This window comes from Mustelus asterias, chromosome 7 (genome assembly GCF_964213995.1).
Source record: "Mustelus asterias chromosome 7, sMusAst1.hap1.1, whole genome shotgun sequence".
Classification (NCBI taxonomy): domain Eukaryota; kingdom Metazoa; phylum Chordata; class Chondrichthyes; order Carcharhiniformes; family Triakidae; genus Mustelus; species Mustelus asterias.
Window position 1 is genome coordinate 43,544,093 of NC_135807.1, and position 15,062 is coordinate 43,559,154.

At 42.3% G+C, this 15,062-nt stretch overlaps 1 protein-coding gene across 2 annotated transcripts in view; it reads left to right on the plus strand.

Moving 5' to 3' along the window:
* Nucleotides 1–13,958, plus strand: part of LOC144495679 (GTP-binding protein GEM-like) — a 36,816-nt gene extending 22,858 nt beyond the window's left edge. Inside the window, exon 5 of one of the 2 annotated variants that reach the window (XM_078215978.1) lies at nt 10,084–13,958. In XM_078215978.1, the coding sequence (XP_078072104.1) occupies nt 10,084–10,361 (278 nt within the window). In that variant the 3' untranslated portion in view covers nt 10,362–13,958. The remainder of the gene's footprint in view (nt 1–10,083) is intronic. The other variant, XM_078215979.1, reaches the window with a different exon arrangement.
* Nucleotides 13,959–15,062: the final 1,104 nt, after the last annotated feature.

The window sequence follows — 15,062 nt, forward strand, 5'->3', positions numbered from 1 at the left end:
CACCTTACTAAAATTCATGTATATGACATCAACTGCCCTACCTTCATCAACACACTTAGTTACCTCCTCAAAAATTCAGTCAAATTTGTGAGGCACGACTTGCCCTTCACTAATCCGTGCTGACTATCCCGGATTAATCCGCATCTTTCTAAATGGTCGTAAATCTCATCCCTAAGGACCTTTTCCATCAACTTACCAACCACCGAAGTAAGACTAACCGGCCCATAATTACCAGGGTCATTTTTATTCCCTTTCTTAAACAGAGGAACAACATTCGCCACTCTCCAGTCCTCTGGCACCATCCCTGTGGACAGTGAGACTAACCAGAAGCTTAATCAGAAATGCCATATAAATTCAAGAGTAGGTCAGAGGCTGGGAATTTTATGACATGCCTCACCTCCTGACTCCCCAAAACCTACATCTGCAAAGCACAAGTCAGGAGTGAGATGGAATACGCTCCACTTGCTGGATGAGTGCAGATCCAACAACAACACTGAAGAAGCTCAACATCATCCAAGACAAAACAGCCCGTTTGATTGGCTCCCCATTCAACAGTTCAAACATACATTTCCTACACCATCCATCGATAGCGGCTTCCAAACCCCTGACCTGATGTTTCTTTAATGTGAACACACCTGTGGCTGTATTATGGTGACTCCACATATGTAACTATAGTCGCCAACATGATTCCAAAGCTGTGGAGACAAGCAAGAATGTGGCAATTCGGAAACCAGGCAAAGATCAGCCCTAAGGGCTTCAGGCCAATCTCCCTGCTATGCCACAGCTGGAGACTTCAAGAAACTCATCCCGATTGTTTAGCCCTCTTTGTGGATGAATGTCTCATTCCTGAACAAGCAGGTTCAGGCCAGTGAAATCCTGCACAAGCCAACTTCTAATTCTCAGTTAATTCATTGAGGATGGGTACAAGACAGGACTAATAATAAGCACAGTCTTCATGGATTTGTTTGCTGCACATGACATGGTCAATCATCCATCCGATCCTTGCACAGAAGTAATACCATACAGCAACGCACTAGCCAACAGACAGAAAACAGTTTCTTTGTTGACCTAAATGGGAAGCAAAGCAGACAGAAAAATGTCCTATCTCAAGATAGTGTTCTCACACCCTTGCTATTCAATCTTTATACCAACGGCCAAACCCATTAATCCACATGCCTGAGGTTTTCTCCACGCTGATGACCTTTGCTTAACATTTGAGGACCAAGAGTTCATTAAAGCTGAACCAGCCAATGACAATGCAATTACTCAATCTCCACGCACAACCCTGAAAAGACACATCAGTTCTTTTTATTTTAGTAATACAGATGCAGATCAAGAACTTAACATATGTTGGGATGAGTGAATATTGGCACAAGCCAGTATACTTCCGTATAATGCTAAATTGTGCCCAAAGCTTTAATGGTCATGTCATCAATGTAAAGGCAAAGGCCACAACCGGAAACATAAGGAAGCTGGCCAACTCTAAATGGGGAACTTATCTGAGAGCATTACAGACAACTGCCCTTGCCCTGTGCTGCTCAGCAGCTGAATATGCCTGCCCTGTTTGGGGACATTCTCCCCATGCCAAGAATTTGGATTCTGTCCTCAGTGCAGCTTGCAGAGCTATTGCTGGATGGCTGAAGCCTACTAATGTGGATGATCCAAACTTGCTCGCTGGCATTGTTTCACCTGCCATAAGGAGGTAAATGACGTCCAGTCCCGAGACTGTAACCCGCCACCCATGGCTACTGATTGGTCAACACATCTTGGGATGATGGAACAGGAGATGTATAATAATCCAGAGGAGCTCCTTCCATCAGGAGACAGTGAAACATTGTTGTATCTCAATTCCCTCAGAACTGCTGTTGGCTGCTGCAAGGTCCTGAACAAAAATGAAGATACTGCCAAATGAATTCTGTCAACTGTGACTGGGGAGAGGCATCCCACGCAATGAAACATCTCCTGAAATGCCCTCTACTACTAGAGTTCAAGGTCTTCAATTCTCAAGGTAGAACCTGTGTGGAACACTTGAAAGGGAAGGTGTAGCAATATGCAAAGAAAGATGACCGTCTAAACCTGCAAGGGCAGCAGATGTGTGGGTGCACTACCACCTACAGTTTGCATCACCATTCCTTCACTATCACTGGGTTAAAACCCTGGAACTCCCTCCCTACGCCGTGGGTGTACCATAAACCACGTGGACTGCAGTGGCTCAAGAAGGCTGCTCACCTCCACTGTCTTAAGGACAAATAGGGGTGAGCAAAGAATGTTGGCCTAGCCAACAGCACTCCCATCCCATGGATGAATAAACAAAAAGTATTTGAAAAGATTGAAACAGTTAATGTGTTTCATTTTTATATTTAAGAGTCGCTTTTATAAGAGGTCTGTCACTTTACTCCAACCCAGGACTCTATCCCGATTTCCCAACCTCTCCAGCAAGAGAAATGCTCCAGATTAGACCCTAAACCACCAAAGATGTAAACGCTGGACTTTCCCCACGGAATCTAATTGAGTCAGGATGAATGCATTTCAGCACTTGCACGGATTTTTCAATTTTCAGGAATGTGTGTGGTTGTTCTGGTATCTTGGAGGAATTATTGTTAAAGATTCACGACCAGTGTTCAAAATTATTATTGCACAGAGAGTCTTAACTTCAAAGTCATTTCAATCAATTTAAGAATTCTCCAACCATTCTATACATCCCCTGGTTTAATGGATCCCCTCTTTTTTATCCAACTATTGACCACCAGTGTTGAACATTCCCCTACTCCTGAAGATATTCACCGGAACTCTACCACCTCGCCCGCCACGGAATCGGAGCAGGTGAGAGTCCAATAACGGAATTTCCGGTCTCGCTCAAGCGAGGCGGTAAAATCCCGCCCATTATCTCCTGACTGGATTCCATAGCACTGGAAGCTCTTTGTTATTTTCCCAAGTTAGCATTATTCATTTATCAACCTTGACAATAAGCGTCAGAAGGCTGTTTGTCTGGGGAGACACTATTAGCCATGTCCATATTGTGCCATTGTTGAAGATCCAGAGATTCACACCTCCACCAGGGGTCACTGGATAACATTCTCGAGCGGAGAGCTGTGTTATTTATTCCTAGCTCAGAAGCCCTAAGGCCAAGCGTTGTGCCTCCACCATCAGTCCAATGTCAGCTGACCCAGTATTGATTACTCCCGGGGCTTGCTCATCTGTATGGCTCAGTTACTCAGTGAATAAACAGAACTATCAAGATAATTATCAATAACCTTTCAACTTTGTGAGGTTGTGGTGTGTTTCCAGCACTGATAATGCAGTCCTGTTGTATCAGCAATGGGATTGCGATGTCAGCTTTTTTGAATGTTAAATGTTGCTGCCAGTATGTTCTTCATGACAGAAGTGTGAAGGTGGGATTTTTACTGACAGTGGCATGTATAAAGCTTTTGGTACATTAAATAGAATAGCAGTTTCCTTGAGAGGTGGACTATAATGTCATCTGGAAAAATTAGTCTTTTGAGTCATAATTGCACATTTGCATTGCAGATGTAGCCATGATTAATCTCTGTACAGTGGTTTAAACACCTCCTGCCAGTACTTGGGGCCCAGTGGCTTTTGCTACTAAATAAACCTGTTGGACTTTAACCTGGTGTTGTAAGACTTCTTACTGTACTTGGGGCAGCAGGCATAGTGCGGGCCTTAAGCCTCGTGCCAATAATATGGGGTTCCAGCAACTAAAATGATAGTGTCATGGTTCTTATTATTAATCATCTTGTCTCTGGGAATGGAGTATTGTAAGCTGTGACTACCTGAATAGGATATCATGCATTTTAATGTAGCAACAATCCTATATATTTTATTTAAATTATCTCTATGTCTACCCCTTTGAGACACAGTAAGAGTTTTATCAACACCAGGTTAAAGTCAAACAGGTTTATTTGGTAGCAAATACCATTAGCTTTCGGGGCGCTGCTCCTTCGTCAGATGGAGTGGAAATCTGCTCTCAAACAGGGCACAGAGACCCCTTTGAGATCCATACTAGGCCGGAGACATAATCTAGGTTGACACTCCAGTGCAGTACTGGGGAAGTACAACATTGAAAGAGGTGCTGTTATTTGATAATGACATGAATCTGAGTTCCTATCTGCTTCTTGAGGTGGATGTTAAACATCTTGCATCACTATTTAAGAAGACCAGCGAGTTTATAGAATCATAGAATCCCTACAGTGCAGAAGGAGGCCATTCGGCCCACCGAGTCTGCACTGACACTACGAAAGAGCATCTTACCCAGGCCCACAACCACACCACCACCCCCCCCACCTGCCCTGTTCCTGTAACCCTATGCATTTACCATTTCTAATCCACCTAACCTACACATCTTTGGACAATAAAGGGGCAATTTAGCATGGCCAATCCACTTATCCTGCACACCTTCGGACTGTGGGAGGAATCCATCGCACCTGGAGGAAACCCATGCAGACATGGGGAGAATATGAAAACTCCACAGTCACCCAAGGCCAGAATCGAGTCGGGCTTTGTGAGGCAGTCGTGCTAATCACTGTGCCACGTGCCACTCTATTTGTGTCCTGGGCAACCATTCTTCCCTAACAAATATCATCAAAAAATAGATTGATTTGTAGTTTTCATTTCATGATTATTTTTTATTCTTCCGGATTGGCTGTTTTACTATTGCGTGTGGATGCTGGAAAGAGGAAATCAAAACTGAAAAATGCTGAAAAAACTCAGCAGGTCTGGCAACATCAATGGAGAGAAACAGAATGAATATTTCGAGCCTGTATGACTTCTTCAGAGCTGTGAGGGAGAATGTAATGGATTATATACTGTATAAGAGAGGGTGCGGCAGGTGTAGAAGGTCAGAGGTCGGTGGAAGCTTGGAGATATTGCACAAAGACATCAAGGCCATAAGACAAAAGAAGTGTTAATTCAGTGTGATAGCAGCATAAAGGTAAGATAGCAGAAGGTATTGCTGGGAGGACAAAAGTCAGTGCTGAGTGAAGGCAAAACTTAAGAGCAAGTGACAGATGGTCCTGTGGGGAAGGGGGCAGGGTTTTAGTTGGGACAAAAAAACAAAGTCAAGATGGAGATGAAAGGTCACAACCTAAAGTTGTTGAACTTAATGTTGAGTCCAGAAGGCTGTTCTCATAGAATCCCTCGAGTGCAAAAGGAGGCAATTCAGCCCATCGAGCCTCCATCAACAACAATCTAACTCCGGCCCTATCTCAACCCTATGTATTTACCCCCGACACTAAGGGGCAATTTAGAATGGCCAATCAACTTAACCTGCACATCTTTGAGAGTAACTTGCCTAATTGGAAGATGAGATGCACTTCCTCCAGTTTGCATTGGGCTTAGAGTCATAGAGGTTTACATAGAACATAGATTTACAGCATGGAAACAGACCTTTCGGCCCAACTTGTCCATGGCACCCTTTTTATTCAAAACCCCTAAACAAATCCCAATTGCCCTCATTTGGCCCATATCCCTCTATACCCATCGTACCCATGTAACTATCTAAATTCTTTTTAAAAGATAAAATTGTACCCGCTTCTACTACTACCTCTGGCAGCTTGTTCCAGACACTCACCACCCTCTGTGTGAAAAAATTGCCCCTCTGGACACTTTTGTATCTCTCCCCTCTCACCTTAAACCTATGCCCTCTAGTTTTAGACTCCTCTACCTTTGGGAAAAGATATTGACTATCTACCTTGTCTATGCCCCTCATTATTTTATAGATCTCTATAAGGTCACCACTCAGCCTTCTACGCTCCAGAGAAAAAAGTCCCAGTCTATTCAGCCTCTCCTTATAACTCAATCCATCAAGTCTCGGTAGCATCCTAGTAAATCTTTTCTGCGCTCTTTCTAGTTCAATAATATCCTTTCTATAATAGGGTGACCAGAATTGCACATAGTATTCTAAGTGTGGCCTTACCAATGTCTTGTACAACTTCAACAAGACGTCCCAACTCCTGTATTCAATGTTCTGACCGATGAAACCAAGCATGCCGAATGCCTTCTTCACCGTTCTGTCCACCTGTGACTCCACTTTCAAGGAGCTATGAACATGTACCCCTAGGTCTCTTTGTTCTGTAACTCTCCCCAACGCCCTACCATTAACTGTGTAAGTCCTGCCCTGGTTCAGTCTACCAAAATGCATCACCTCGCATTTGTCTAAATTAAACTCCATCTGCCATTCGTCAGCCCACTGGCCCAGTTGATCAAGATCCCGTTGCAATTGGAGATAACCTTCCTCACTGTCCACTATGCCACCAATCTTGGTGTCATCTGCAAACTTACTAACCACGCCCCCTATATTCTCATCCAAATCGTTACTGCTTCACTGGAGCATTGCAGCAGGCCAAGGACAGATGTGTGGGCATGAGTGCAAGATGCTGAGTTGAAATGGCAAGCAGCAGGAAGGTTGGCGTCATGCTTGCAGACAGAGCGAAGGTGTTCTGTAAAGCTGTCACCTACTCTGCATTTAGTCTCTCTAGCGTAGAGTAGACCACATTGGGAGTAGCGAGTGCGAAAGACCAGATTATAGGATGTGTACGTGAAGCACTGCTTCGACTGAAAAGAGCATTTGGGACCTTGGACGGTGAGGAAGGAGGAAGTAAAGGGGCAGGTTGCACCTTCTGTAATTGTATGGGAAGGGGTTGAGTGGAGGAGTGGACCAGAGTGTCACAGAGGGAGCGGTACCTGCGGAATGATGACAGAGGTTTGAGGAGAAGATCTGTTTAGAGGTAGCATCATGCTGGAGTTGGCAAAAATGGCAGAGGTTGCGGAGGCTGGTGGGCTGAAAAGTGAGGACCGGGGGGAGGGCCCTATCATCGTCCTGGGAAGGAGGGGAAGAGTTGAGGACAGAGTTATGGGAGATGGGTCAGACATGGTTGAGAGCCCTGTCAATCACAGTGTGGGAGAAATCTTGATTAAGAGAAAGGACAGACATTAACAGATTTGAGGATGGCAACGAAACTGGGAGAATGGGATGGAGTCCTTACAGGGAGTGGGGTATGAAGAGCTGTAGTCAAGGTAACTGTGGGAGTTGATGCGTTCGTAATGAATATTGTTGATCAGTCTATCACTGGAAATGGAGATAGAAAGGCCAAGGAAGGGAAGTGAAATGTTGGAGATGGACCATGTGAAGGTGAGAGAGGTTTAGAAATTGGGAATAAAATCAATATATTTTTCTAGGTCCAAATGAGAGCATGAAACTGCACAGATACAATTACTAATGTAATGGAAAAAGAGTTACTGGAGAGGGACTTGAGAAGGACTAAAACAAGAAACGTTCCAGATACTCCACAAAAAGACAGGTTTTACTGGGGCCCTTGCAGGTAACCATTTCCATACCTTTTATTTGCAGGAAATGAGATAAGTTAAAGGAATGGTTGAGTGATAGAAGTTCAGCCTGTCAGATGAGAATAGTGGTGGATGAGGATTGTTCGGGCCACTGTTCAAGGAAGAAGCAGAAAGTCCTCAGACCCCCATGGTTAGAGGCGTAGAGAGATTGGACATCCATATTGAAGAGGAGGTGGTTAGGGCCAGGGAACTGGAAATTGTTGACATGATGTAGGGTATCGGTGGAATCACAAATGTATGTGGGAAGAGATTGGGCGAGGGGAGAGAGGATGGAGTCAAGATAGGAAGAAATGAGTTCCATGGGCCAGGTAAAAGCTGATACAATGGATCTGGTGGGGCAGCTCTGTTTGTGGATTTTGTGAAGGAGGTACAAGTGGATTGTGCAAGATTGGGTGACTATGAGATTGGAGGCTGTGGAGGAATTGGCTGTTGGCCTGCATAAAAATTGGCACTGCACTCCAAAAGTCATTCATTGTGTGAGATGCTTAGAAGAATGAAGGGGGACCTTATAGAAGCATATAAGATATGACAGGAATAGATAAGATAGAAGCAGGGAAGTTGTTTCCACTGGCGGGTGAAACTAGAACTAGGGAGCATGGCCTCAAAATAAGGGGGAGCAGATTTAGGACTGAGTTGAGGAGAAACTTTTTCACACAAAGGGTTGTAAATCTGTGGAATTCCCTGCCCAGTGAAGCAGTTGAGGCTACCTCATTGAATGTTTTTAAGGCAAAGATAGACAGATTTTTGAACAGTAAAGAAATTAAGGATTATAGTGAGCGGGCGGGTAAGTGGAGCTGAGTCCACAAAAAGATCAGTCGTGATCTTATTGAATGGCGGAGCAGGCTCAAGGGGCCAGATGGCCTACTCCTGCTCCTAGTTCTTATGTTCTTATTACATTTGGGCAGAATCCTACCAAAAAATGGCAAAGTGCCCAAAACAGAAAACGCTGGAAAATCTCAGCAGGTCTGGCAGCATCTGGAAGAAGAGAAAAGAGCTGACGTATCGAGTCCAGATGACCCTTTGTCAAAGCAAAGCAAATCTTTTGGTTTCAGATTCCAGCATCCGCAGTAATTTGCTTTTATTAATGGCAAAGTGTCAGTGGCTGACTGAAAACCTTGTGTTTCTCTCCAGAGATCAACCTCCCCCCAGTCCCACAGTGATCACAGTTGGCATCTGCTCACTCTCTCCACCAAACAATTAATACCAGCATCTCCGCACCGCACACCGCCCCTCTCCCCCCCCGCCCCCCCCCCCCGCCCCCCCCCCCCGCCCCCCCCCCCCCCCCCGCCCCCCCCCCCCCCCACACACACACACACACACACACACAATCAAAGGTGGCATCTCTCCCCAAACAATCATCGCTGACGTCCGTACCTCCCTTTCCCTCCAAACATCACCAGCATTGGACACCACCTCCCTGCCCCCCCTCCCCCTCCCCCCACAAACAACCACTGCCAGCATCCCCATCACTCCCTTGTCTGCTCCCTGCCACCACCACAAATAAATGTGTCCCCCCTCCATGAGGTTGCCGCTAGGTCAGTCACAGGCACTGCCCCCGGCACAGGTTGACACTGCCAGGTTGACATGGTGCTAACCTGGCAGTGCCAACCCATGCCAGGGGGTAGTGCCAGGGCACTGCCTGGCCATAGTCCCTCTCTCTGGGGGCTATACTCACCTTTATGCTCCTGAGAGGATTCCCACGACAGGTTCAAGTCTCATTCATGAAAATATGGCGTGGCTCAATATATACAGCAAGGGGACTCTTTAGCATCATAGAGCCATAGAGATTTACAGCATGGAAACAGGCCCTTTGGCCCAACTTGTCCATGCCGCCCTTTTTTTAAACCCCTAAACTAATCCCAATTACCTGCATTTAATTATATTAAAATTCATTGAAATGTATTAAAATCAGGCTCATGCCTGCTGACGAGATTCCCTATTTCAGGTTTCGCCGGATCTTGAACCCATTCGCCATTCCGACGGACGCAGAGCGCAGGCTCAAGATCGCCCCCATTGTGACATGATAAAGCACAATATACATGCAAGTGCTTTATTACTATTACAGTGCTTAAACATGATTTAACAATCAATGTATGAGCAAGCCACCAGTGTATTTTTTAAACTTATTTATTGTCACAAGTAGGCTTACATCAACACTGCAATGAAGTTACTGTAAAATCCTCTAGTTGCCACACTCTGGCACCTGTTTGGGTACACTGAGGGAGTATTTAGCATAGTCAATGCACTTAACCAGCATATCTTTTGGACTGGAGAGGAAATTGGAGTACCTGGAGGAAACCCACGCAGACACAGGGAGAACGTGCAAACTCCACACAGACAGTGACCCAAGGCGGGAATCAAACCCAGGTCCCTGGTACTGTGAGGCAGCAGTGCTTGCCACCGTGCCACCCCTAGTAATAGTCATAGTGCACAGTTCACGGACAGTTAAATCGTGCTTATTTCCAGTCGCAATCACTTTATTTGGCAGAATATAGTAGCTTTTTATCTCCCTTCTTCTCGAAGTAAAACAAAGCTAACCTTCATCTCAAGGAGTTTGTAATTTATATTTTAAAAAATCTCACATTAGGAATTGTGGCAGCATTTATTGAGCAACAGGTTGGTCACAGCCAAAGAGCAAAGCACACATTACTTTAATAAGCAGAAGACGTGTGTGTGTTTGTTTTGAAAAATAAGCCTTGAAATGTTTTTTTTCATCTGCAGAGGGTAGATCCTGTGCTGTTGTTTTTGACTGCAAGTTCATCGAGACCTCTGCTGCAGTCCAGCATAACGTCCAAGAACTCTTCGAAGGAATTGTGCGACAGGTGCGGCTCAGGAGGGACAGCAAAGAAGTCAATGAACGAAGAATGGCCCAGTACAAAAGAAGAGAGAGCTTTCCCAGGAAAGCCCGACGCTTTTTGGATAGACTAGTAGCAAAGAACAATAAAAAGATGGCTTATAAAGTGAGATCAAAATCTTGCCATGACCTTTCTGTACTATAAGAAATATCGACAAATGTAATTAAAATGGTGACTGTTAAATCGTCGAGCTGTAGTGAGGGATAAAAACAGAAAATGCTGGAAATACTCAGAAGGTCTGGCAGCATCTGTGGAGAGTGAAACATTTCAGGTCGATACCCTTTCATCCGAGCCTCCTGCTCTCATATTATTGGAAGGGTTATGGGTTAATCAATCTATATTAGATTTCAATCTGTTGGACGCAATTGGTTTACAGTTGTGTTTGAATTAATAATGGCACAACTTTGTGTTGGTGAATTTCCCACCTTGTTTGTCCAGAAGGAACTTTCAATATCAGGTTATGATATTGTGCCTGATAGGTGGACTTGCTTAGAGTTACGTGTTCCCAAAATGAATTGTAGCAGTAAAGCTTTAAACTATATGCAATTCTGTCATGAAAAGGCTTTTCGACCTGATAAAGTGTCTTTTTGTTTATAGAAAGAGAGAATCACCAAGAAGGTGAGATAGAGGTTTCACTTGCTTGTGGTATTCTCTAAGTCGTGCATTGTATATCTGGTTGCTCAGAGAAGGTTAAACATGCTTTCTGGTCACAAATTCTCTGTGTTGTCACACAAGGTGGAACACAACAGTTATAGTTCAGCTCAGTGACCACATTATCACATTAGATCATTATTTTCTAGTTACAAGTGAAAGAACTTTTAAGCAGTGTTGGGGTAGTGGATTATTGTTAAAAGTGACAAATAAGTTGAGCTCTGTCAGACATGGTAAGCTCTCCTGAGAATTCAGACCATACTACCAACGGCTAGTGATTGGAAATGTCAACAATAAAACCGCAGGGTGCATGTGTTCCTAGTGAACCAAGATGAGTTTTTATCCAGAGAGTGCCTGTTGGACAAAAACTTGCCACAGTTGTAAGATTGTCAATTTCCAGCATTTTTTTCCCCACTTAAGAAGGTGAATAAGAGATTTGTTTCAAGATCTCTGATATTGTTGGTCTGAAACCAGCCACTGGGAAGAAAGTGGGGAATATCTGACTGTTCCCATCTCCTTCCATGACAAAACAAAGATCTTATTGTTCAACCTATCTCTAGTGGCCTAGATGTGGAATTGCAAAGAGAGGAGTGAATCTGCTTATTTGGCGCATTCATATCTTAACATGCTATGCCCTAAGCCATATTAGACAGAAAAATGGATGTTAAGGGCATAAGATCGAAAACAGAATTGTTGATTTTTATACTATAGAAGGAGGGTATTCAGCCCAAAAAACTTGTATCTTTGTTCTGACCCCCTGAAAGCTATCATTCATTTATTGATGTATATTAGATCTTTGTAGATGTTCAGTCTTCTTACTGTCAGTATTAAGCTTGTGTTCCATTTAAAACACAATTGTTTGTGTGAGCAAATAAGATGAACAAACTAATGTCTTTCTGAACTACATGATATCCCTTATAAATTAGTTTTAACTACGTTACTAGATATATTCTACTATATTTTTCCAGATATGATTTGTCTATTTATTACCAACAATTCAACCAGATGTGTTTTATAACAATATTTTGTATTTATTTTGTAAGTTTCTACTTATTCTACTTTCAAGCAAAATAATGTACTTTATTAATGTTATTATGAAACATTGTTATTACCTTCAATGTATTTCTTTGCCTAAAGTATGCTGGTTTGTACTTTGAACAATTCTTTGTGTGTAATCGCATAGGAAGATCTGTTGAAACTGTTGGTTTCTAAGCATTCGAGTCATTAACCTGGATTCTCAAACTGAACCTAGTCCACCCTCTCCAGACAAAGTAACTTACAAAAATTCTCCAAATCGGTTACAGAGAACCTTTAGCGCAGGAAAGAAATTTAACATGAATGTTATTTTTCTTTTTTTATCAACTACTCGACAATTTCATCTTTCATTTCATAATACACACTCTTATGGATTCTTGAAGTTAAACATTGTAGGAATTAATGTTAACAATGATGTGCGATTCACTGCTGAATAGGAGCTTTTTGGTAAGAGATGCTTCAACCTATGCCCCATGCATTGGGGAGACCATGCAGACGCTGCGACAACGGATGAATGAACACCGCTCGACAATCACCAGGCAAGACTGTTCTCTTCCTGTTGGGGAGCACTTCAGCGGTCACGGGCATTCGGCCTCTGATATTCGGGTAAGCGTTCTCCAAGGCGGCCTTCGCGACACACGACAGCGCAGAGTCGCGGAGCAGAAACTGATAGCCAGGTTCCGCACACACAAGGACGGCCTCAACCGGGATATTGGGTTTATGTCACACTATTTCACATAAATATTTCTGCTTTTTTCCTCCTGAGTCTTTATCATGCGATCCTAGAATCAGAATTTATGTCACACTATTTGTAACTCCCACAGTTGCGTGGACCTGCAGAGTTTCACTGGCTGTCTTGTCTGGAGACAATACACATCTTTTTAGCCTGTCTTGATGCTCTCTCCACTCCCATTGTTTTGTTTCTTAAAGACTGGATTAGTTGTAAGTATTCGCATTCCAACCATTATTCATGTAAATTGAGTCTGTGTCTTATAAGTTCTGTTTGTGAACAGAATTCCCACTCACCTGAAGAAGGGGCTCAGAGCCTCGAAAGCTTGTGTGGCTTTTGCTACCAAATAAACCTGTTGGACTTTAACCTGGTGTTGTTAAACTTCTTACCATGGTGACAAAACAGCTATCATTAATTGAAGGAAAACTTAACATTTCTTTTCACATTCTAGTTCAACTTGTCTCAAACTGAGTGCAGCTGTCTCCTCTTTGACATTCAGTGGGATATGCTGACACTTAAATGAGTATGGGTAATTCTGGTTGATTGGGAATGAGGTGGAAGTTAAAGTCAGCTAGCTAATGAATAAAAAACTGGTTAATGATTCAGGTTGCTTGAGACAATCACTAATCCATGCATTCATGAATAAACAGCTTATGTTGAATGGCAATTACTTTTTACTTTGAATGGAATTTACTTAATCAATAACCTTCAGTGTGTATGAAAATGAACCCAGACATCTTTATTGATTCTCAATAATTGGATTATCACTTTCAAAAAACACAGGAAGAACTATGAAAAGCATCTTGTTATTTATAGTGATGGAAAAATAGTAAGAAGCCATTCATTTACTAAAAATAATGACAAGGGAATTCATTTACAAAAATAGTGCAATGACCGATTTATTTTTGATAGGCTGGAGAAATGAAAAAAATCAAATTATTTTGGTCCAATTGAACCTTTATTTTAAATCTGTTAGTTTTCTTTTTTAAACAATTCTCCTGCATGATGTTTTAATAGAGAAAATGAGGTATAAAATATGACTGAATGAATATAATTCTGGCCCTGAAATTAGCCCTTCACTATTTGAATCTGTTTTGAAACATCCACCTATAAAATTTATTGGAAATAAATTATTTTCTTTAATGTAATTTTCTCAGTTTCAAGATCTTCATTCAATTGACAATTTAGTTTATATTTAATATTTCATTTCCGCATTTCAATGAGCAAATTTATAATTTCATGTTTATACTGGAACATTCTTGCTTTAGATCATTTAAGTATATCATAGTTATAACGATATGCAGATATCTAATAAAATGTTTTTTAAAGAGAAATATGCATGGCTGCGCATTTTATTGTCATTACTTCTTTTGCATTACTTCTGATTAGAAGTGGGCACTGATCATAACTGACTTTGTACACCTGAAATAATTAATTTAAAGCCACATTTTCATGCAAGAGATGGGAAGATTGAGTTGGGGAACTTCTTGACTATAGACCTGTCTCCTTTAAAAATTCCTGTGCCTGTCATATTTTCATTCCAGGAAGACGGGATAGAATTAAGTCTCACCTAAGTTGGACACATAGTGAGGTCATCATGTTTCTGTATATTGGAATATTGAACCAATGGTACTGATGGATGGCCTCATTATGAATGCCTGGCTGAGCTCCAAGAATGGCTAATGCAGTTAGAGACCTCAGCAAACAATGTTCCTGCAGACGGAACTGAGATTTTGTTTTGGACAGATATCTCTCTTGTAATAACTTGCTGTTTATTTGAAGAGCTTTTTCACAGCCTATGCGTTTATTTGTATAGGATTAAGAGGTCTGAAGTGGATAAAAGTATTTGACATTTGACACAAACATGCAGTTATGACATTACAGATTTTAAGAACAACTGTTTTAAAGTTACATTCCCATTTTCAGTGAGTTTAAAAGCCTTTTTCAAAACGGAAGCATGGACAAACAACATGGCACCATTCTGTGTGTGTTCAAACCTTGTCAGACTCTTATCTGAAGAGCTGGCTACAAAGAGTGATTAAAATGCAAAGACTCCTCCAGGGGGATGCCCATTGAATAACCCAAACAGCACATAAGGAGTGACTTAAAGGATCTCAATGTAATTAACTCGTTGTTTGAAATAGTGACTTATTGAAAATTAAGATTGCAGCCATTTTTGTCTTTTTGAACTGTATAAAAGAAGCTGTAAGCAGCCATCTGGGGTGGCAGGATCCAGAAACCCCAGGAAAAACTTTGAGAGACAACATCAGAGAGGGTTCTTGGCCAAGGGAGGACAAACTGGAAGCTTTTAAGATTTCAACTGCAGTTCTGCTGAAAGAGTCCAGGCAACCGTCAAGTGCCATTACCACAGAATTAATGAAGAATAGGAAATCATGCCCATATTGGCTTTTGTTATCTAGGCCAACATA